The sequence below is a fragment of the Rhododendron vialii genome, chromosome 5a (genome assembly GCF_030253575.1).
Source record: "Rhododendron vialii isolate Sample 1 chromosome 5a, ASM3025357v1".
In the NCBI taxonomy this organism is placed as follows: domain Eukaryota; kingdom Viridiplantae; phylum Streptophyta; class Magnoliopsida; order Ericales; family Ericaceae; genus Rhododendron; species Rhododendron vialii.
In genome coordinates, this window is record NC_080561.1 from 40,678,597 (window position 1) to 40,700,649 (window position 22,053).

At 38.9% G+C, this 22,053-nt stretch overlaps 3 protein-coding genes across 3 annotated transcripts; all 3 read left to right on the forward strand.

The window, feature by feature from the left end:
• The first annotated feature begins 9,782 nt into the window (after nt 1-9,782).
• Nucleotides 9,783-12,049, forward strand: LOC131327933 ((-)-germacrene D synthase-like). The gene is made up of 4 exons (XM_058361053.1): nt 9,783-10,045; nt 10,594-10,864; nt 11,615-11,991; nt 12,023-12,049. Exons 1-4 carry the CDS (start codon nt 9,914-9,916, stop codon nt 12,047-12,049), a joined length of 807 nt encoding a protein of 268 aa, XP_058217036.1. The 5' UTR covers nt 9,783-9,913.
• On the forward strand, nt 12,048-13,479 carry LOC131327934 (sesquiterpene synthase Cop-like). The gene is made up of 4 exons (XM_058361054.1): nt 12,048-12,310; nt 12,398-12,536; nt 12,641-12,889; nt 13,150-13,479. Exons 1-4 carry the CDS (start codon nt 12,165-12,167, stop codon nt 13,477-13,479), a joined length of 864 nt encoding a protein of 287 aa, XP_058217037.1. The 5' UTR covers nt 12,048-12,164.
• A 3,077-nt stretch (nt 13,480-16,556) lies between these two features.
• Nucleotides 16,557-17,619, forward strand: LOC131327935 (iridoid oxidase-like). The gene is made up of 2 exons (XM_058361055.1): nt 16,557-16,795; nt 17,541-17,619. Exons 1-2 carry the CDS (start codon nt 16,557-16,559, stop codon nt 17,617-17,619), a joined length of 318 nt encoding a protein of 105 aa, XP_058217038.1.
• Nucleotides 17,620-22,053: the final 4,434 nt, after the last annotated feature.

Sequence of the window (22,053 nt, forward strand, 5' to 3'; positions counted from 1 at the left end):
ATTCAAGAAATTAGTGTGGTCGGGTGCGAGATGAGCCATACTTGGATGTTGTATTTTGTAGATGGTTTATTTGGTTGGTTATTGAATTGATTAGTTTATTTTGTGACGGTGAACCTTAAATAGATGGTTTAACTGATTAGTTGTTTTGATTTTCCTGGACCCACTCTTTTTAACATGGGGTGTCAATTCCATTTTGCTTCTAGAATCAACTTAAAACTGTTGGATTTCTTCACTACTATTGATGCACTCATCACTCATGGATATAAAGAGTTGGTTTTTTCCTCTTTTCTCCTTACTTTCATTTTTTTGGTGTTTTCTCTGATTGCCCCCCTATGCGCCAAGACTCAATAAAAATGCTCTAAAGCCTACATGTGGTTCAATACCTGATATGTAAGCTCCTCTTTTTAACCTTCATAGTTCAATCCCGTATAGGTTCAAATATTGCTTGCAGCCTTGCACTATAAATCCCACTTTATTTTTTGATTTCACTTGCATGTTGCATTTGATCTAAGCTCACAAAACAAACTTATAGATACGATTCAGGCCTTGAGCCTCTTTTTGATGTTACTGGAAACTACTTTGCTTTTTCACATTTTAGGTTTCAGGTACTACATTGTTGTGACAGGGACATTGGGGATACCGGCTATATGGAGCTGCAGTACAGCTATAAGTTGAATGCTACAGTCAAGTGAGTTAATTTTTGCTTTCTGATTTAGACATTTTTGAGCACATTGGTATTCTCTGAATGTAAATTGCTCTTCAACTGTTGCCCTTTTTTTTTGTTCTTGAAGTGATACCATTTATGGGGATGCTGATCAGTTGGTAGTCGTTTACAATGCCTATAATTTATCACCAATTGGTGTTCTTATATTGTGCTGGAACTTCATTTTTAAAACTTCATTATCACTGTTTAGATTGAAAAGATTAATGGGGCATTGGACAATATACTGACGCCAATGCGGGCGGGGCACTAGAGCTGCATACCTTTTAAAAACAATTGCTTCTGTTTTCATTCTGTTTCCTGTTACTAGGAGCATGACTGTAGCTGTGTACTTTAGAGTTTTATATTGCATTCAAGGTGTTTGTAAGATTGTCCATACGAGAAGTTTGATTTCCAGTGAGGGTTTATCAAGATCCTTCTTGATTTTGATGCCTATAGCTAGGCTTACCCCAATTAGTTGAGGCACATATCCATTAGTTAAAAACCAATTTCTTACATAATTTGTAGTTTTGTACTACTTTTAGCTACAACCATGATACGGAAGGTTATAAGATCTTTGATGGGTGTCTAAGACCAAATATAATTTGTTTTTAGTTCACAGTTACTTCGCCCATATGTTCTGATCATAACTCCTCCGAGATATGTGCTCAAGTCTTTTTTTCGTTCTCAGTTACTTCGCTCATATGTTCAGATCATAACTCCTTCGAGATTAATCTGATTGTGGGTGTGCTGTTAATTATGGTTTGCAGGCTTCTTCAAAGGTAACAACCGTGGAGAAAAGAAGGTGTACTCTCAATGACTGACATCGAAAAGCCTCTCAGAAGGTGGACTCTCAATGACTTTGACAAGGGAAAAGAGGGTCAGTGATCTTGACGACTTCTATTTTATGTGTTAGATATGCAAAGTTTCAAGGTTGGACCTTTTTCTCATTTGAGTATATGTTGCTTTGTCATGTATCGGTTGGTACATGTTGCTTATCTCCTGAAATTAATTTTCCCAAAAAAATTGTTTGCTAGCTCTTTAGAAATCCTAATGAAAATTGTGATATTTGAACTCTCTTACTATTTAATATGTTCAACATGACTGTGGAATTGTATTTGTGTTAATTTTCAGCTGATGGGCAAATTAATCTCTTTAATTCTGGACAGAGCAATCACTAAGGTGCTTTCCAAGAGTCAAGGGGTTGTTAGGGAGTCATATTGGGTGATGTAGGAAAGCCACAACAATATCATATTGTCGGTTCTGAGGTATCTATTTTGATCATCTCAGGCGATGGGACCGGTTTTTTTGTTGTTGTTCATGTCTGAGGCGGCGGGACCATTTTTTTACTTGGTTGTTGTTAGTCTCGCTATTATGTCGTGTTGTGGCTTTAAGCACGGGGAATTCCTACGAATATGCTTGGTTTTTTTTTTTGCGTAGTTGGGCTTGTTGGACAATGATTGATATATTGCACGTGAGTCCAATGTCTATTTGTGTGTGCGATCATTTGAGTCATGACTTTAGGCACAAGCATGAACCTAATTTAAGAAAAAAAATCATCTTGTATAAATCAACTTCGTTGGCGGGGGTGGTCAATAGTTTTGTAATTCATTTTAGTTCTATTTAAAATACGTTGCGCCGTGCCATCAGGCACGAGCATTCGCTAGGACACATTATAAGGGAGAACGATTTTTGAATCTTATCTCTCTATAAATCCTAACCATTAATTTGCTCCATAAATCCTATGACTCTCCCTCTCTCTCTCTCTCAAACAATAGTAATTGCACAATTGTCACTTATTAGATCTCAAGTTCAAAATTCATATCTCACTCTCTCCTTCTCCTCCTCCTCCTCCTCCTCTCTCTCTCTCTCCATTTTTTTCTCCGTTTAAATGGTTATTTCGATTGCAAAGCTCCCACCATTATCCAATCTGTAATAGGATTGTCTACATTTGGGTCGAGATTTGATTTTGCAATGATTTTCTTCCCCAAAAAAATAATACTCCCTCCGTCCCTATGTCCACTACGGTTTTGCGTGCATTTTCAACGGCTTATATCTCTCAACGTATATTGCTAAAATATGCAATATGGATCTTATTTAATAGATTTCAATTTTTTTTATAAGACAATGATTTCAAAAACATAAAACATAATATACGTCGAGAGATATAAGCCGTTAAAAATGCACGTAAAATCGTAGTGGACAATTAAATAAGGACAGGGGGAGTAATAATAATAATAATAACCAAATGTTCCATATTCTCTTTCTGTCTATATGCTATTTTGAAATTTTGAACGATCCGTCGATGTTACATGAACAGGTTGATACTTTATTCATGGTTACAGTGTTGATTTGCATGTACGTTGATTGTTCGATCCACGTCTTTGGGCACGAACATGCACTGAAAGTACTTTGTTTGAACCTAATCTTGGAAAAAAAAATCCCATATAAATCAGTTTCGTTGGCGAGGTGGTCAATAGTTTCGTAATTCATTTTAATTGTGTTCAAAATGCGTTGCACCGTGCCTTCAGGCACGAGCAAATCCTAGCACCTTTATAATAGAGAATTGATTTTGTCACTCTCCTTTTTGTTAATATCACTATCTTTCTCTCAAAAAACAAATTATCTAATAAAGACACAAAAAGGGGAGTGACAATCAAACCCAAAACTCAACAGTTGAGTTATTGAGCTTTCTCTTCCTAGGCGTGGGTAGGTCTTTGTCAGACCAAGACAGCCCTACCATAATAGGCCGACAAGAGTATTACAAGAAATAAGCCTATAATCGGATAAAAACAAAGAAACAAAGGAAAAGTCCATGCATGTAAGAGGAGGGCAACGCGGGCTCTACAAGCCAGCCTCATTTTGTCCCTCTCCACCTGTATAAATCCATCCCGCGTCAAACCCAACCCTTATAAGTCCCGTTTTAAATGAAGTACCCAAAATACCCCACCTTTATTCATCTATTGGATCATCAAGACATAATTCATCTGTTGGTTCCATTCCACGTCTCGCCTCACTCGACCTCTTCTGAGGTCTCTCTCTCTCTCTCTCCACCTCCGAAACGACAATGTACGAGAGTAAGTAGTAGCAGAGTTTCAAATCTCCCAAAGAAGAAGCAGAGAATACGACGTGAGCAGATGAAGAAGAAGAGAACGACGAAGAATCAAACGAAATTGACAACGACGGTGGTGACCGTGGCCATGTGGGGTTCTAGATCTATTGTTTTAGGGTTCTTGTTTGTTACTTTGTTAGTGTCCTTTTTTTGACCTCCCTCTAGTTCTCTATGAGGCTTCGTGATGTTTTTCGATTCTGATATGTGAAAAAAGAAGATTCAATGAATTGATATTCTCTACTAGTAATGGGGAAAGACTAGGAAGAATAAAGTAAACTGCATTTTTTTTTTCTTACCTCTGGTTCTCTGGTATAGCAACTCAGTGAGTCACCAAAAACTGAAACATCCTAGAAAATTATTTTTGGAATCAAATTAATGCATATGGAAACAACTCTACATCGCCAAGATTTGCTCCACTCTACTGTTTTCGAGCTTTGGTTTATCCGGCCTCTTTGCGATGGAATCAAGAGCAAAAGTTGCGTTGAATTACTCGAATTTTTGTTAAGGGGGTGTGAATTGTAATATATTGTAGAGAATTGTGTATTATTGGGTTGTGATCTATTTCGAATGTGTGAATTCTTCACTTGGGATATAAATTTTGTCTTTTTTTGAAGATATGAATTCTTCATTTGAGTGTGAGTTCTTAATTTGGGTGTGAATTGTGTCTTTTTTGAAAGTGTGAATTCTTCAGTGTGAATTATGTCTTTTTGGAAGGTGTAAACTCTTCATTTGGGGATGTGAAATGAATCCTAACGATCTCCGCTGGTCAGCTAGGTGTATGGCCACTTGGCTCGACCACGAGTCTTCGCCAGCTCACCCACTGCAACTCCCTTATTCTAAGTGACGTATGTGATATCATTCGAAGCGGTTATACAACAAAGTAATCATGAGCGCACATGGAGTGATAGCTCACGCACGAGAATGCTAATTAACCGCCTTATATGGTATGTTAGAAGTGAAGTCAACCGAAGCGTGCACAACACATACCCAAACTTGGAGAGCAAGCAAGGACAATCTACATAAAGGAAGCGAGGACAACCCTAAAATGTACACACTATCTTCTACCTCAAAACCCTTGTACTTTCCCTACTCTTGCTATGCACTTTCTGATCCTCAAGCTAGAGGACCATTCCGGAGTTCCTCCGTTATGATCTGTTAATCGTGCTTCCTTGTGCAAGTTAGGCAGAGATGTTAGGCTCGAACCCAACTGAACCAAAAGCTACAGAAGTAACCTAACCGGAGATCTAAAGCCCCACACTTATTAATTGCTGTAACATTTGAATGCTATGTTGTTCAGCAAACACGACTTAGTTAAAGAGAAGTTTTAGAACCATACCCAAATACACACACACACGCACACGTGTGTGGGCTCCACACACACTAGAGTGTGCAGTGTGTGTGGAGCCCATACATTTGTGTGTGTGGGTGTATATTTGGGTGTCTAGAGTGGGTGTGGTTGTAGAATTATTGTTCTTTTTAGGTATTGTTTATACACACACACACACATACATATATAGGCGGCTGCGGGGATCCTTAAAAAAATCTCTAAACCCACCCTCCCCCCGCCCCCCCCCCCCCCCCCCCCCCCCCCAAGTTTCCGATAGAAATTTTGATTATATGAGCAGTTCAATGTAATCAAAAAGTGATTTTAAGGGTATCCGCAAGAAATCAGCAAAAAAAATGACAGGGAAGAGCTTCATCCGAACAGTTTTTTATTGAATTTTACCGAACAGTTCAATAAAAAAACTACTCAAATCAAGCCCTTCCCCGTTATTTTTTTTTCCAATTTCTCGTGGGCACCCTTAAAATCACATTTTGAACACATTAAGCGGCTCGGATCATCAAAATTTGATTGAAAACTCTGAGATTAAGATTTGGGTGGTTTTTTTTAGAGGTTTTTTTAAGGGTCTCCGAAACCGCTCCGATATATATATATATATATATATATATATATATATATATATATATATATATGATTACAAAATTTAGTGCTCAATTTTTAATTTGTTTGAATTGTTGCGGAGGAGTTTACTGATCATTTTATTCTAAAGAATTATAATTAATTTTTGGTTTTATGACTGTCATATGAGAGCTCTAAAACCAAATGAAGGGCAGATACTTAATTATGAGAGTCTTGGAGTAGAAAACTAATTATGACCTTTTACAATAAAATGTTAAAAAATAAGATATTCATACTGATTCAAACAGATTGAAAATTGGAGTACTTATTTTAAACTATTTTTTAATATATAAACAGCCTAACAAATTGAAGTGCTCCAATTTTCAATACATTTGAACCGGTGCGAAAATCTCATTTTTTTAATCATTTTATCCTAAAAGGTCATAACTAATTTTTGACTTTAGGACTTTCATAATTAAGTATTTGCTCTTTATTTGATTTTAAGGCTCTCATATGAGAGCCTTAAAGCCAAAAAATTAATTGTGACCTTTAAGGATAAAATAATTTAAAAAATAAAATCTTTACACCGGTTCAAATAGATTGAAAATTGGAACATTTAATTTTTTATTTATATTTTTTAACATATATAGACAGTACCGAAAAGTCCTACTAATGTTCGGACAAATAAGCCACAGTGGCTTATTTTTGTCCTTATTCAAATTTTTTTCGTGTCATTTGGCTTATTATCAATTTTTTGGGGATTATTGCATCCTCATGACGAGGAATCTCAAAAGTAAAAAATTTTGATCGAAATCTAATTTTTTTTTAAATAAAGATGAAAAAATTGGCTTATTGGCTTATTTTTTGTCTTAATTCAAGAAAATTAGGTTTTGATCGAAATTTTTTACTTTTTAGATTCCTCTTGTCATGACGAAACAATAATCCCCAAAAAATTGACGAGAAACTAACAAATGTAAAAAAAATTTGAATAAAGACAAAAAATAACTGTGACTTATTCGTCCGAACGGGTAAAAGAAGACCGTTAACCCAAGTTAAGAGGTGACAACATGATTTGTTGGTTTTTGGAACTGTTACGTCGTCAAATTTGATGCGTGGCGCCTTCCCATTGATTATCCGGACAAGCTATGGATTGCCGGGTGATCCGCAGGGAATTTATTCTAGTTAAAACTGGTAGAAGACTCCAGACTACTTAGATGGAGCAATTAAAAACTGCTCAAAGAAGTTGCCAATTAATGTATGATATATTGGTACTTTTCCAAAAAGGAAAAATTAAAGACTACCCTATAGAGTAGAACTGATCAAAAGAAGCGGCGAATTTATGATGATATTGATAGTCTCCTAACATTTTAGTAAATGTGCTATAACGACTAGGCGTAGATGCTAGTTTGAATGGTTATTTTGACTAGCATGTCTAAACGAAACATACTAGTAAATGTGCTAAAGTCAACAAAATGACAGATTTCGGGACATGTTATTTCTCTTACATACAACTAGGGGTGTTGGCGGTCTCGATCGGATCGGATCGGATCGGACTTTTAGAAATTTGAGGACCGAACCGCTAGTCACGATTTTTACAAAATGAAATTCGTGTCTGGACCAATAGTCCTACTGTCCGGTTCCAATCTAATCTGTGAAGCACGAATCGGTTACGATTTTATTCCCGAACTAGCTAGGCTACATAAGCAAGCAAAAATAAACACTTCACAAAAAAAGATCTTTCATCAAAACACAATAAAGTATTTAGCAAAATGCAATCAATCCTAAATTTTCGAATTGGGGGATGGTGTCGTGCAATGGTATGGGTTTAAACAAAAAAATATTTTAACAAAACGAGCTCTTGTTTGCCTTAGGGTTTTCTTGTGCTGAATTGCTTGTAATCTGGGCTTTGAGGCCCATAGGGTGCAAGCTTCTTCGGCGCAATAGGTGTGACCTATGTCCCAAGGGTTAGGTTGGCCTATGTTGTCTATGGGTTGATCTCCGGCTTGGAGGTGTGCAGTATGATGCTGTGAATCTCACTGCACAGCACCAACCCGAAGTCCTAAATTTTCACCTCTGGATTAGGAAGTTCAGAAAGGCTCGTAAGTGATGTAATTTGATTACCGACAACGATAAACCTGGTGTCACCATTTTAATTAGCAAAAAAAAAAAAAAGAACAACAAAGCATCTCAATGCCTTCCCGCATCACGTGTGAATGAAGATAACGGATACACGCCTATAGGGCTTTGCAGTTCTCAAGTGGTTCAAATCCAGGCCCTTAAGCTCAAATCTACCTTACATCACAATATAGTGTGTGTGTATATATATATATTATAATTATTTATATAAAATAAATATCTCACGGTCCGGTTCAGTTAATCAACGGTTTCGTAATGAAAATTCATGAACCGAACTGCGAGTCATGGTTGTCTAATTTTTCAATTCGTTCTCGGACCATTAATGCACGACAAAATCCAAAAGGTACGGATCAATTCAGTATGGACCGGTTTCACAGTTCATCGAATTTTTTGCACAGCCCTACATATAACATCTAAAAGTCTTTTTAGCGGAAACAATTTGTCTAAAGTCCTTAAGTTATAGGTCAACTTTTTAGGGGAAACCTCAAGAGGATCATCCGAATTCTGCTTTGTTTCTGTTTCTAAAATGTTTTCCATTTTTGTTTCTCTCTGTGAACGGTTGACTCCCTGTTAACTGTAATTCTCTTTTTTGGGTCTTGTTTGGTATATGATTGTCAAGAGTTTGGGTGTCAACATAGTTGAGATACTTTTAATCTTTGTAACAACTGCAAAGATTAATAAAATTTCCTTTTGCCTTAAAAAAAAACTTTTTAGGGAAACCTAACCTAATAATGAACCAATATTGCTCATTCTAATAGGCTTTGAATTCGCAAACAAATTGCACCCCGGCCATCATTAAGATAGGCCTAAGTTGTGCGCAAGGCTCAAACCACTGGCTAATCTATATTATAAAATAAAGCGGTCTTTTGTCTATCCATACAAACATGAGCATCCTTCCAATCATTGGATTGCAATTTCAATAGGTTACAGTCATTGAATTGAATCATTGATTCCATCCTATTTCTCACGCTTGTCTACCAAACAGTTTTCCTCTTCTACATCGTGTCTCCTCCTCTTCTCCATCGTGTCTCCTCTCTCCCCTCCTCTCTCTCTCCATAGTTACTCTCTCTACTCTCTCTCTCTCTCTCTCCCCGCAAAATCCACTCTTTAGCGCTCCAAAAAAAAAAAAGCGCCCACAAAGCTCCTCCACCAATCAGTCGTCCCGCACACCTACCAATCAGCCGTCCACGAAATCGATTTGGTTCTCCCTTTCCGGTACGACTCCCATCATCCTTAGGGTCTTCTTGTAAAAAAAATAATGTGGCCTAAATTGCTGTTTAGGATGAGAATTTTTTTTATGGGAGTCTTACGAGGGAAAAAAATTGTTGTTTAGGATGAGAATTTTTTTGCTGTTGAGAAAAAGAAAATCGATTTTGCTGTTTAGGATAGAAATTTTTTTATCTATATCTTTTGTTATTTGTCTTTCAAAGATGCTCACTTTGTATTTGTTAAAATGCATGTTTGACAGAGTGAAAATAGCGGGGAGTGAATTAATTCTTTATGCCCACTTTTGTGTAACTCTCTTAATTAATTTTAGGATAGACTTTGTGGTCCGATACTGTGAGGACAGGCGACATGACGGTAAAAACATGTGGAGACATGTCTAGGGAAATGCTGGGGACACGACAAAGTGAATTCAATACTTTTTAAAAAGAATTCCAATTGAGAGTTTATTTGTTGTGGACTTTGTTCCTCTTTCGTTTGAATGGTATTGTTTGATCAAATCAAATCATGTTAGGACCAGCACACTCCTTTCCCTCGCTCTCTCCCCTATCGCCAAGCGTATGACCGAAACGTGTTGCGTCATGCCTTCGAGCACGGACATGCATTAGTACTTTATAAATAGCAAGGAATTAACTAACATTTTAGTAAGGCTACCGTACATTTCTCTCACTTGAAAAACACTTCATAAATTGCGAGCACATGCAAGAGCATTTTTCTCTATCCCATGCATCAGCCAGGGAGTGAAAGGAAAGACTAAAGAGTGTTCTTTAATTTGTTGTTGTGTATTCCCTCTTCTCTTAACTTTCATTGCCACCAAACAGCCCATACCCATCCAAGAAAAATGGAAATAACTACTAGTCCAACTCTGTCATTAACCCAGAGTAGTGTACCCGAGGTCACACGACGTCGCTCTGCAAATTACCGTCCTAGCATTTGGGGAGATCATTTCCTTGCCTATGGTTCTGCTGCCACGGTAAAATTGCTTTAGGTTTTATTAAATCATGCATATAGACGTACAAAATACACGAATAGTTATTTCAGCCTTTTAGTGTGGCAACTTAAATGCGGTAAATATATTTTTGCGGATCTTTTTTTTAAATGTTTCTTATATTTTTGTTGGATGTTGGAAATTAAGAAAAATCTATTTCCCCTTCATTATTCTTTTCGCTCCTGACAAGCGCAAGATCAAAACGGGCTTCACACGGTAGTTTTTTACTTCTGGAGGGCTTGTCCTCTCTTTAGAATTCTGCTATGCCTTAATTGGTACCTTGCCAAGTGGGCTTCTTGTTTGGGTTTGGAGTGACATATGATTATCTTGGGGTTAGTTGCATGGCAACATAGTTAGGATGTTTGAGTACTATATTCCTGGCACCCTTTGACGTAACGTGTTACATAGACCAATCACATGAACTAGGTGGAAATTATTAAGCTATATGTGGTTATTGTCATGTTAGACACTATATTCACTAGTACATAAGCTAGTACCAAATGAGTTTATTTTAAGTTGTGTGGCTTTTGCAGGAAATGGAGGTTAAAATGGAGCAAAGAATTGAGCAGCTCAAAGAAAAAGTGAGAGAGATGATCGCAGCAAGAGTTGATAAACCTTCGCAGAAGCTGAACTTGATTGATGCGATTCAACGCCTAGGTGTGGCCTACCATTTCAAAACCGAGATTGAGACTGCATTACAGGACATCTATGAAACCTATCATGAAATGGCCGGCGATGAAGATCTTTACACTGTGGCTCTCTCATTTCGGCTGCTTAGACAACATGGACATCCCATCTCCTGTGGTAAAATCACTTTGTCTTGTGGGTATTGGTTTAAATACTCTAGCAACATCTCTTTTAAATTTTTTCGACTACTACGGCAACCTTAGTTTGGATGGCAGAAACATTGTGATAGAATAGAATGAGAATGTGATGATATATTCTTGATATTTTTATATTCGGAACTGAAGAAAAAGAACAGATCAACATTCCCAAATTGTGGCAATGCTAGATTCTTTTACTTAAAACCACAGACCCGAAGAATTTCATTAATCTTTTTTTGAAAGGAGAACAAAGCTTAAATGGAAACACATGAGAGCGGCATCACATGTCCAATCACAGACCCGAAGTAGAACAAGTTGAAAAGATGTAGCAAAAAAAAAAGACACCGATTACAGGCGAAAAACTCCACCAAACCGAAATGTAATCAAACTACCTAACTGAATTAGATAGAATAGCGGAGCAGGTACACCTTTTGATCGTAGAATTAGCAGTAAATTAAGAGATGAATGCTGTAGCCGACAGCCGGTAGTTGATTTGTCGTCAACAAAGTTGCAGTGTTTGTTACATTCTTATCATTTTGCATATACCCTGGTGACTCCAAACATGTCAAAAGGTTCACTTAGACCTTTCACTGGCTTGAGTATTTTTTTGTCCAAGTTTAGCATTTGGCCCTTCCCAATTCGGAAAAATTTAACTAAACCCCTCTACCTTATCATGTCATTTCTTGTTTTATTTCACATGGTTCATCATGCCTTGAATCATGTAAAATAGATGTGTTCAACAAATACAAGGACAACAAAGGAAAATTTCAAGAATCCGTAGCTGGTGATGTAAGAGGAATGCTAAGCTTGTTCGAAGCTACACATTTGAGGGTGCATGGAGAAGATATATTAGATGAAGCACTGACTTTTACCACCACTCACCTTAACTCTGCACTACCAAACTTAAGCAAGAATCCTCTTGCAGCACAAGTAGTTCATGCTCTGAATCAACCCATCCACAAGGGCTTGACTAGGCTCGAGGCACGATGTTACATCCTCTTCTACGAACAAGATGATTCCCACAATAAAACTCTACTGGATTTTGCAAAAATTGGACTTCAACCTCTTGCAGAAGTTGCACCAGAGGGAGCTATGCGAAATAACAAGGTGATCGACTTCATTAATCAAGTCGAATTAGAGAGGTCTTACAAGTATGAGATATTGATTTAGTTTCATGGTACTATCATTTTTGCTTCTGCTTTTTCAGGTGGTGGAAAAATTTAGACTTCGTAAATAAACTACCTTTTGCAAGGGATAGAGTGGTGGAGTGCTACTTTTGGATGATGGGTGTATGCTTTGAGCCTCAATATTACTTTGCTAGGATGAGTCTAACTAAAGTGATTACCTTGACTTCAATTATGGACAACATTTATGATATCTATGGTACCTTCGATGAACTTGTGCTCTTCACTGATGCGATTGAGAGGTTTCGTTCTTTTCCCTTCCCCATCATAATTCAGATTTCATCTAATGCAAGATAGTCCTCCATTCAAATTGGCTACTTGATTTTCAGGTGGGAAATAAGAGCCTTGGATCAACTTCCAGACTATATGAAACTATACTATCAAGCCCTTTTAGATGTTTATAATATGATCGATGATGAGATGGCTAAGGAAGGAAAATCATGTGCGACCGACTATGCAAAAACTTCAGTAAGCCTCAAACTGTGTGTTCGATTAGTTAAGAGTTAGTCAGTATATATGGATATTATTTAGTCAAAAACTGAAAAAATACAATATTTTCTCTGAAATCGCAGATGAAGAACTTAGCAAGATCATACATTAATGAAGCCAAATGGTTTCATAGCGGCTATGCTCCAAGTGTTGAAGAGTATATGAGTGTTGCACTAGTTTCTGGGGGTTACGAAATGCTTGCAGCCACTTCCTTCCTTGGGATGGGAGAGTTGGCGACCAAAGAGGCCTTTGAATGGGTTTTAAGTGATCATTTAATTATTCAAGCTGCATCAGTGATCTGTAGACTCATGGATGATATGGCTAGCCACAAGGTGAGATAAATGTCTTAACATACAGAAAGTTGAAATTGTGGGACTTTTAACTTTCTTGAGAATTGAACATACAGAAAGTTACATTAAAATAAAATTTCCATCATTTTTCATCATTTTCGTGCAACTAAACGGGGCCTAAAAGCTTAAAACTACCGTGACAGTAAACTTAAAAGATCACAAGGCCCCAGTATTGTATTTTAGACCTCCATACATAAGCTCTTCTCTTATAAGATTACCTAAAATATGCACTGAGTTTAAAGTCGTGCAGATTATGTCATATTGTAATTGTAGGTCGAGCAACAGCGGGGGATGCACCATCAGCAGTTGAATGCTATATGAAACAACATGGTGTAACAGAGGATGAGGCACTTGTTGAACTTCGAAAGCTTGTTACAAATGCATGGAAAGACATGAACGTAGCATGCCTCCACCCAATTGAAACCCCAATCCCTCTCCTGATCATGAGAGTTCTAAACCTTGCCCGGGCGATAGATGTTTTATACAAGGATGAAGATAATTACACAAATCCCGAGACCAAGCTCAAGGGCTACATTACCTCGGTGATCATCAATCCTTTACAAATCAACTAGCAAATGGTTCTCTCTTCCATGAACGGCTTCCAAGGATTAATTATCTATTAGCTATAGAAGCATTACAGAATAATAGTAGGAGTCATTTACATGGACTTCCATTGCAAATTTTATCCTCTTTTTTTTTTGAAACGGCAAAAATATTATTAATAAGAAACTCATATTATTTATTATACTTCATAGTCCTCATAAATGAATTATTTATTTATTTTTTTGAAAATAATGAATTGTTACATAACACTCATGAATAATTATACAAATCGAAACATCACCAATCTTCCTTGACCGGTGGGATGAATGCTCGGACAAGGTTTTCTAATTAATGGCACAAATATGGTTATCGTGGATTTAGATGTTAATTCATTTTGGTGCAACTAAAAAAAAATCTGTAAAAATTAGAGGTGTTTGTGTTGTGTACAAAATTGGTGAATCAGGTTTGGGAGAATTTTATATTTAGATTTTTTTTTTTTTATGCATAAACTTAATTTTTTAGTAATGTAAAGTAATCGGATCAGATCGAAATTTTCAGATTGATACCCGATTTTTTGGATTCCGCTTCTGATTACCTCAAACGGATTTAGACAAGTCGAATTCGAATCGGATTTAAACTCTTTGATCTATCGACAGGCCTAAGCTTAGGGATGGCATTCAGGCCAGATATTGGCTAATCCATGCCCGATCCCCGAAATGAATGTCTATCCAAATCCACCCCAAAACCCAAACAGGTAGAGGAGTGGTGAACCATAACCGAACCAAAAGGGGTTAAACCCCGAACCGAATGGGTAACCCAGAGAGAGAGAGAGAGAGAGGATTTGGCCAGATGATCAGCTGAAGCAGCATCGGATTTGTCACAACTCCACAAATCTACCCCACCATTAACGGATTCTAACGAGCAAACCCCATTCTTCACTGTACCATTTCCCATTGCTCTTGCTTCGCTCATAACAACCGTGATCCTTCAGTAAAAGAGAGTGAAACCCATAAACAAAAATCCACTATCTACTGATCTAAGCTCAGAACAAATAGACGCAATTAATCAAAAAGCGGCATACAAACATAAAAGAAAACCAATAAGAGATTATGGGTACTGAGTGTGTGTGTGTGAGAGAGAATGGCGGAGGGCCATGATGGTCGACGGCGGAGGGGTGAGGCCGTGTGTCATTGTAGATCGAGAGGAGGGGGTGGGTTTTGAGGTGTTGGGCCTGTTGGCTACGTGGAGTGGAGTGGAGGGATAATGATGTGTGGAGATCTAACCCTAACATCGTGTTATTATATATAAAGGGGTAATTATGTAATTTTCAAGTTTCGGTTATTTCGATTCTGGTAGTAGATGAACCATAACCGAACCAAGGTATCAACCATATCTATATCCACGGAAAAAATTTCGGTTATGGTTCCGAAGAAATTTCGGTTATCGGTTCGGTCCAAATTGCCGTCACAATCTAAGTTGTCTTATTCTCCACCGTTGTCAATTTCGAATCATGTCTGATACATTTACTGGCCTAAGCTAACCTGCTCCCCACCGTATAGGGCATGTCCATTTACATGCCTAAGCTAATCCATGTACACAACACAAGCATGACCCAAATTACACATCCGTTTATATACCCACGGTCACGTAAGTGTGTGCGCTCCCACTGTTTAATGGACCTCGCATCATTATGTATGTCATCTTGTTTGTCAAACCGACAAAACTCTCCAGGGGTTTCATTCTTATATATGGAGTAATAGAAAGTCAAAGTGCAGATCTAGATTCATTTGAGCGTCAATTGTGACGTCAATTTCTCAAACAATAAACAATAATGCTCCTTAATTGAGATATTCATAATAATAGTCTAATAATATATATATATATATAGAGAGAGAGAGAGAGAGAGAGAGTTAGGTTCCGGTGAGGGATCCCTCATTTTATTAAAATGCGGGACTCCCCTTCCCGATTGAATTTTGATGATCCGAGCCGCTCAAAGTGATCAGAACGTGATTTTAAGGGTCCCCGTGAGAAATCAGCAAAAAAAATGACCGGGAAGGGCTTCATCCGAGCAGTTTTCATTGAACGGTTCAAAAAAAACTGCTCGGATGACGCCCTTCCCGGTCATTATTTTGTTGATTTCTCGCGAGAACCCTTAAAATTACGTTCCGCACACATTGAACGGTTCGGATTTTCAAAATTTGATCGGGAAATGAAAGTCCCTTATATATATATATATAGGGTGGTTCCGGGGATGTGTTCAGAAATAATTTTAAGGTTGCTCGCGAGAAACTGACAAAAAAACTAACTGGGAATGGCTTGATTTGAGCAGTTTTTTTATTAAATCGTTCAATAAAGTTTAATAAAAAACTGTTCGGATGAAGCCCTTTTCAGTCATTTTTTTTGCTGATTTCTCACAGGCACTCTTAAAATCACGTTCTGATTACATTGAGCGGCTCGGATGATCGGATCATCAAAATTCGATCGGAAATTTGGAGATTTTTTTAAGGGTCCCCGGAACTGCCCGATATATATATATCTTTCTACTTCTTAATTTCAACCCTTTTCCCAAGAACCCAACTCTCAGATGATTTGAAGTTGGTTTGATTTCTTATATATACAGTATTTTGAACACAAAGTTTCAAGGGAAAAGTACACCAAAAAAACAAAAGCTCAAACACAAAAAAATGGTGGGCAGTTGGTTTTCATTTACCTGGTTGAGTCGCGTTTCGCGCTACCACTTGCTCTTCTTCTTCTTCTTCCTCTTCTGCTCATTTTGACCGGGGTGCGGAACAAGGCAACCAAACAGAGACCACCAGGGCCAGCTGGATGGCCAGTGGTTGGAAATATGTTTGATCTTGGAACTATGCCACACATGCATAACCCTGTCCAAGCTCAGATTCAAATATGGACCAGTACTTTGGTTAAAGCTCGGATCAGTATACACCATGGTTATACAATCACCCAAGGCAGCTGCAGAATTGTTCAAGAACCACGACTCCACCTTCTGCGACCGAAGAGTCCCCCATGCACTGACATCATGGAACTTCAACCAAGGATCAATGGCCATAGCGTCGTTGGAGTCCACGGGAAGGTTGAAGAGAAGAATATGGATAAGCTCCCTTATTTGCAGGCAGTAGTGAAGGAAAACCTCCGATTGCACCCTGCAGTTCCATTACTTCTAGCACGGAATGCAATGCACGATTCTAGCTACATGGGGTATCAAATACCCAAGAATACACAAGTGCTTGTGAATGCATGGGCAATCGGGAGGGACCCAGAGTCCTGGGACGACCCCTTGTCTTTCAAGCCCGAGAGGTTTCTGGGCAAGAACATTGACTACAAAGGGTAACACTTCGAGTTCATCCCGTTTGGATCTGGGAGAAGGATGTGCGTTGGATTTGCGTTAGCTCAACGGGTGGTTCACCTAGCTCTGGCCTCCCTCGTACATTCTTTTGATTGGGAGGTTAGCTCTCCGACTACAGAAATTGACATGACCGAAAGGGCGGGAATGGGATTGAGGAAGCTATAGTACCGTTAAAAGCAATACCCACAAAGCGAAATTCCATACAAGTGACCATCTAGGTTTCTAGTTCACGGAAAAACTTGATGCATTTTCTATGCTTTGTTGGATAAATAAATGATGTGGAGGTGATTGTATCGTTTGTTTTGTTTTTGGCCTTGTTTTTGCAATTTCATCTGTTGTGGTGCATGTTGTCTGTTTCTTGTGTTTCTTAATAAATGTTGTCAACAAAAAATAATTTTTTGTCACCAACACCATGTATCGAAAGAAGAAGTTATTTTTGTTGGCACTGAAATTTGATCAAGCGTTGCAATACCCTGAGCCGAAGACAACCAAATGGTGTTGGATGCATTTCAGGGAGTTCGCTATAGATTGACAGGGCAAATCATGGTTGTACGTACAATCGCAGTAGTGCAATCCGAGGTTGGTTTGGATTGCACAAAGCCATTGACACGCGGTGCAATGTGATGTATGATCACACTGATGCGATGTAAATTTGGTTTTCTCAGCTGCTGCTAATAAAATACCTGTTCTAAAGACTACAATCTGTGGCGCATATTTGTATTGAAGCAGTGCAGGAAGTTTGTTACCACCACCAAAAGCAAGGGCGAAGACCGGTGAAGAGAATGTCATTGATCCGAACCTGTAATGATGTGCAACGGCCAACAGAAATTTGATTTTGGCAATTCAATATTTCAATTCACTAGTTTCCTTAAAATCTGCTGAAATCATAACTCTTTATTTGCCAACTACCCAAATCCATCTGTGCACTCTATAAGAAACATCAAAATCCCGTTACAAAAAAACTTTAACAAGCTTAGCGAATCCGTCTGTGCACTCATCAAGAGAGAATGAGTCCTAAGCCCTCCTCATCACAACCAACATAATAAACATGACTGCCAATCCCATGAAGGATGCCGCCACAGCTCCACCAGAAAAGGTTGTTCAGGCACTTCCATCGGTCTCTGCTGTATGGCTTCTAAATAGATCCTGAAAGTAATCAGATAATTTTTTCATCATCTCAACAACTTTACTCTTCACGCCCTAAAAATAATCCATATAATGCTCATATGCATATTCTGCAAATTGCGCGGAATCATAAGAATCATCAACGATTTCTGATGATTGACGATCAAGAAAACTTGCATCGGCAGCATATTGTTCCATGACTGGATCCATATCTGAGAAGGCATTATTTGCACAGATGAATAACATGAAACTTTGTGGTAACAAATGCCCAAAAAAAAAAAAAAGAGGAACGGAAGGCGGAAAAGTTCTTACTGCTTTCCTGGGACTTGAAAAACTCCACCACCAACATCAGAAACCATACTTATGGGACTTGAAAAACTTCACCACCGACTCGTTTTCAAGTACATCATCCCCTATTTTTGGGTCACTAGCAATTGAATCAACAACAGACTACAGAACACACCACAATCTGGACGTATACGTTACATTATCTTTTAATTCCATAGGTTATAAAACTAGGAGGTGGATCAAAGAATGGAACAAATGGGAGTCAAATAATCAATAACAGAGATCTGAAAAATGACATGACGAAGTCAGAAACATCAGCTACCACACAAAATGTCCCCAACTATTTCGAAAGTTGTGAAGAACATCATTAGCACGCGCTTGTCATTTGTGATATTTGACCTATTATCGGTTGATTTCTAAGAAGTAGAAACAAATGACTGCATGCTCGAAGTTGAAATGGCCAGTCACACTTGCTACCAGTTGAGATACTCTCCAGCTTTAATATAAAGTATATAAACCGGCCAAATGGATACCTCTCGAGTAGGTAAATTGCTCAAAAAAGTAAATTGAGTGGAATATATAGCAAGTTGTACAATACTATAGCACACATACATTAATAACACAAGTTGAACAAAAAAAATTAATCTCCCAAGCACAGTGTAACTAAGTAAGAGCACATACATACACTGGACATGTAATTCAATGATTTCATAGCATTGTGGGAAAATAGCATAAACATGAGTAACTAAGAAGCTACATTTCGGAAGGAGATGTTAAAAGAAAATTTTCTTCTCAGTACCTGAGCTACCTGACTCTCATTGAGAAGCCTAAATGCTATAATAGCATCTTTCGGAACTGACATTGCTCTGGCCTGACCTGTACCGCAAAGCAACAAAGCAGATTCATGACCACCAGCATACGGATCACCAGAGCCAGTAGAATAAGGCGAGGACAGATAGACCGTGAAAGTTTTGCCAAACTGATTGTTTCCGAAAAGTAACAATTGGCCTAGGAACAGCGAGTAGTGCAGTTCTAGGCCTGATGCGGGCGTGCCAGGGCAGGATTGCTGCCCAAATTTGTATCAAGGCCTAAGGGTGGAGACCGTGAGGAGGTTCGTGGTTTGCCTTTGCGGGCTAAGGACTTAAAATTTCCTAATCGTGTGAAAAATGGACAGAAAGGTAGAGCAAGGCCTAAAACAGAAATAAATGGACTTTATTAACGGTTTAACAAAGTCTGATTATAAGGAAATGAAATAAAATCTAGGCTTGGCTAGATTGAGTACAAACTATTCTAGAAAGTAAAATTAATTGAACGATAAGCCGTGGGCTTGTTTGGTCGGGGACCGAAAGATAAAAATAGTTAAAAGATAAATGAAATGAAATTTGGATAAGCCATGGGCTTTGATGGTCGTGGACCTTTGCCAAGGCCTTCAACTCTGGTATTTATAGGCAGATGTTCCAGGCCTTGAGCTGCTTGAGCTGCTTCCACAGGCCTTCATGACTGGCTGCCAAGTGTCCTCCTGGTAAAGGCTTAGGCTTTGAGCTGCTTCTACTTCCTCCAATGAGCGATTGCCACCTATCCAAGACTTACTCCTCACTCCAAGAATTCAGCTAAGGCCTGAAAGGCCTGAAAAAGCTCTCTTTTCCTGCATAAAAAACTTGTAAAAGGGCAAAAGGAATTGACTGTGCAGAATCATGAAGGCCTTTTGAGCTGCTTGTAAGCTGCTTGAATGCCTGAATGGAAGATCTTGGGCCCACCAAGGTCAAAGGCCAAAATTTTATCAGGCCTTTCAGCCATTTCATTGGCTCTTGAGCCTCTTTTGAGGGCCCACTTGCTATTATTAGGCATTTCCATATATATACATATACATTTATATATGGAAAAGAGAGATTTCGTGGGACTTCTGCCTTACCACTTGCTTTCTTTAGGCTTTCATACAGCAGGCCTAGTTGAGCTGCTTGTGAGCAGCTTGAGAGAACCTTCTAGGCCTTTGAGCTGCTTGCAGCTGCTTATGCAGGCTTGAGCTGCTTCCACAGGCCTTCATGCATGGCTGCCACATGCCCCAAGCCTTGCTTCATGCTAAAGAATGAGGTCCTACCAGCTCAAACCTTGAGCTGCTTGTGAGCAGCTTACCCAGACCTGTCTAACAGGAACATTCTAGGACTTTGAGCTGCTTGTGAGCAGCTTGGCCAGGACTTACCCAGCAGGAACATTCTAGACATTTGAGCTGCTTGTGAGCAGCTTAAGGCCTTTTTTCCTGCCAATTAACAGGCCATATGTAACCTTTCTAAGGAAGTAGGCCCATCTATTACTTGGGCCTAAACTTGAGGAGCATCATAGGCCTCTTCTCTTTGTAAGCCATGCGAGCCCAAGTTTGGAAAGAAAACTTGGGCTTTAACTGATTTAGGCCCACTTAGAAGGCCTTATTATTTCTAAGAATTGGCCTAGGCCTGGATAAAACACTCAGATTTAGTGGGTCAACCCAAGTCTTCGGCCAATCTTGGGCTTGGGCTTGTGATAACGAAATCTTAGGCATAATTTGGCCCAGGCCTTTGAAAACTCAACTCGATCAGTGGCGTTCAAATTGGCCCGATTTCGTGGATGACCGATCATGAGGCTTTTTAGCGCCTGAGACCTTCATTCAAGGCCTTCTTCTAACCACAAATTGATTTTTTGAATTTTGGACAAAAATGGGTGTAAACATTGCCCCCCCATGCCTTGATTCTTTACGTTTAGGATCAAGGCATGTATAAAAAGTAAAACCATTTTTTGCATCCAAACAGGCCTCGATTCCTATTTTTGCATGTATTCTTTTGATTGCCTTTCCTATGGACTTAGTAGGCATTAGACATTTTTCAAACATGCTTTCAGGCCTTTCTGACAATATTCTCTAAATTCCGACCTTGGAATGAGTTTGCCAACCATATTTTTGTTGGGCAGGCCTGTGAAAGGCCTCTATTAAAGATAAAAGGCCTCAATCTGCATCCTTTAGGGTTGTTTAGAGCAATTGGATGATGATCATGCCTATACTAGAGTTGAATCTCAAAGCTCATTGCCTCTTATTAGCCATGTTTACGCCAATAGAGGCTATGCGTTCAGGCCTGAAACCATATTTGGAAGGCCTAAACTTCCACTTAGAGTGTTTATAATGAAGATTCAGGCCTACTTAAAGAGCTCAAAGGGCCTTCATCTTTGTGGAAAAGGCCTTCATACACCAATATGAGGCCTCTTTTCAGTCCCGGTTGCAGAGCAGCTCCAAACCTATGAAAGGTTTGCAACAAGGCCTGGAAATACGTTGAAAGGCCTAAAAATGTGGCTCAGGCCGAAAGAAAGAGCTTAAATGACCTCATTTCTTGCAAAAAGACCTATTTAAATGAAATAAAAGGCCTCCACCTCTGCGGAAAAGGCCTGGTATGAACTTAAAAATAAGGCCTACTCAATGACTGGTAGGCCTTGGCCGAACATCTTAAAGATGCATGTTCGGCCCTTGAAAGGCTTTCCTCTACTTAGCCCTTTTTACAACCACGACATTTTTGCGTAAGCCAAGTGAATAACACTCGCTTTTGATGTGCCCCACAAATCCAACGTGGGCACGATTCTACAGCTTTAAGGCCTATAGCTGGCCTACGCTTGAAATGCCTTTTGGCAGGTCGGATAATGCCAAAAAGGCCTTCGTTAACCGGGGGAGGAGGGGGATCTCCAATCACAAATGAATCGTGATCAAGCCCTGGAGTGTCATCATTTTCCTCCTCTTCATGTCGTTCATCCTCTTCTAAAACAGCTGCAACATGCAATTCAGACCTACCTATAGGGCTTATGGCAAGCC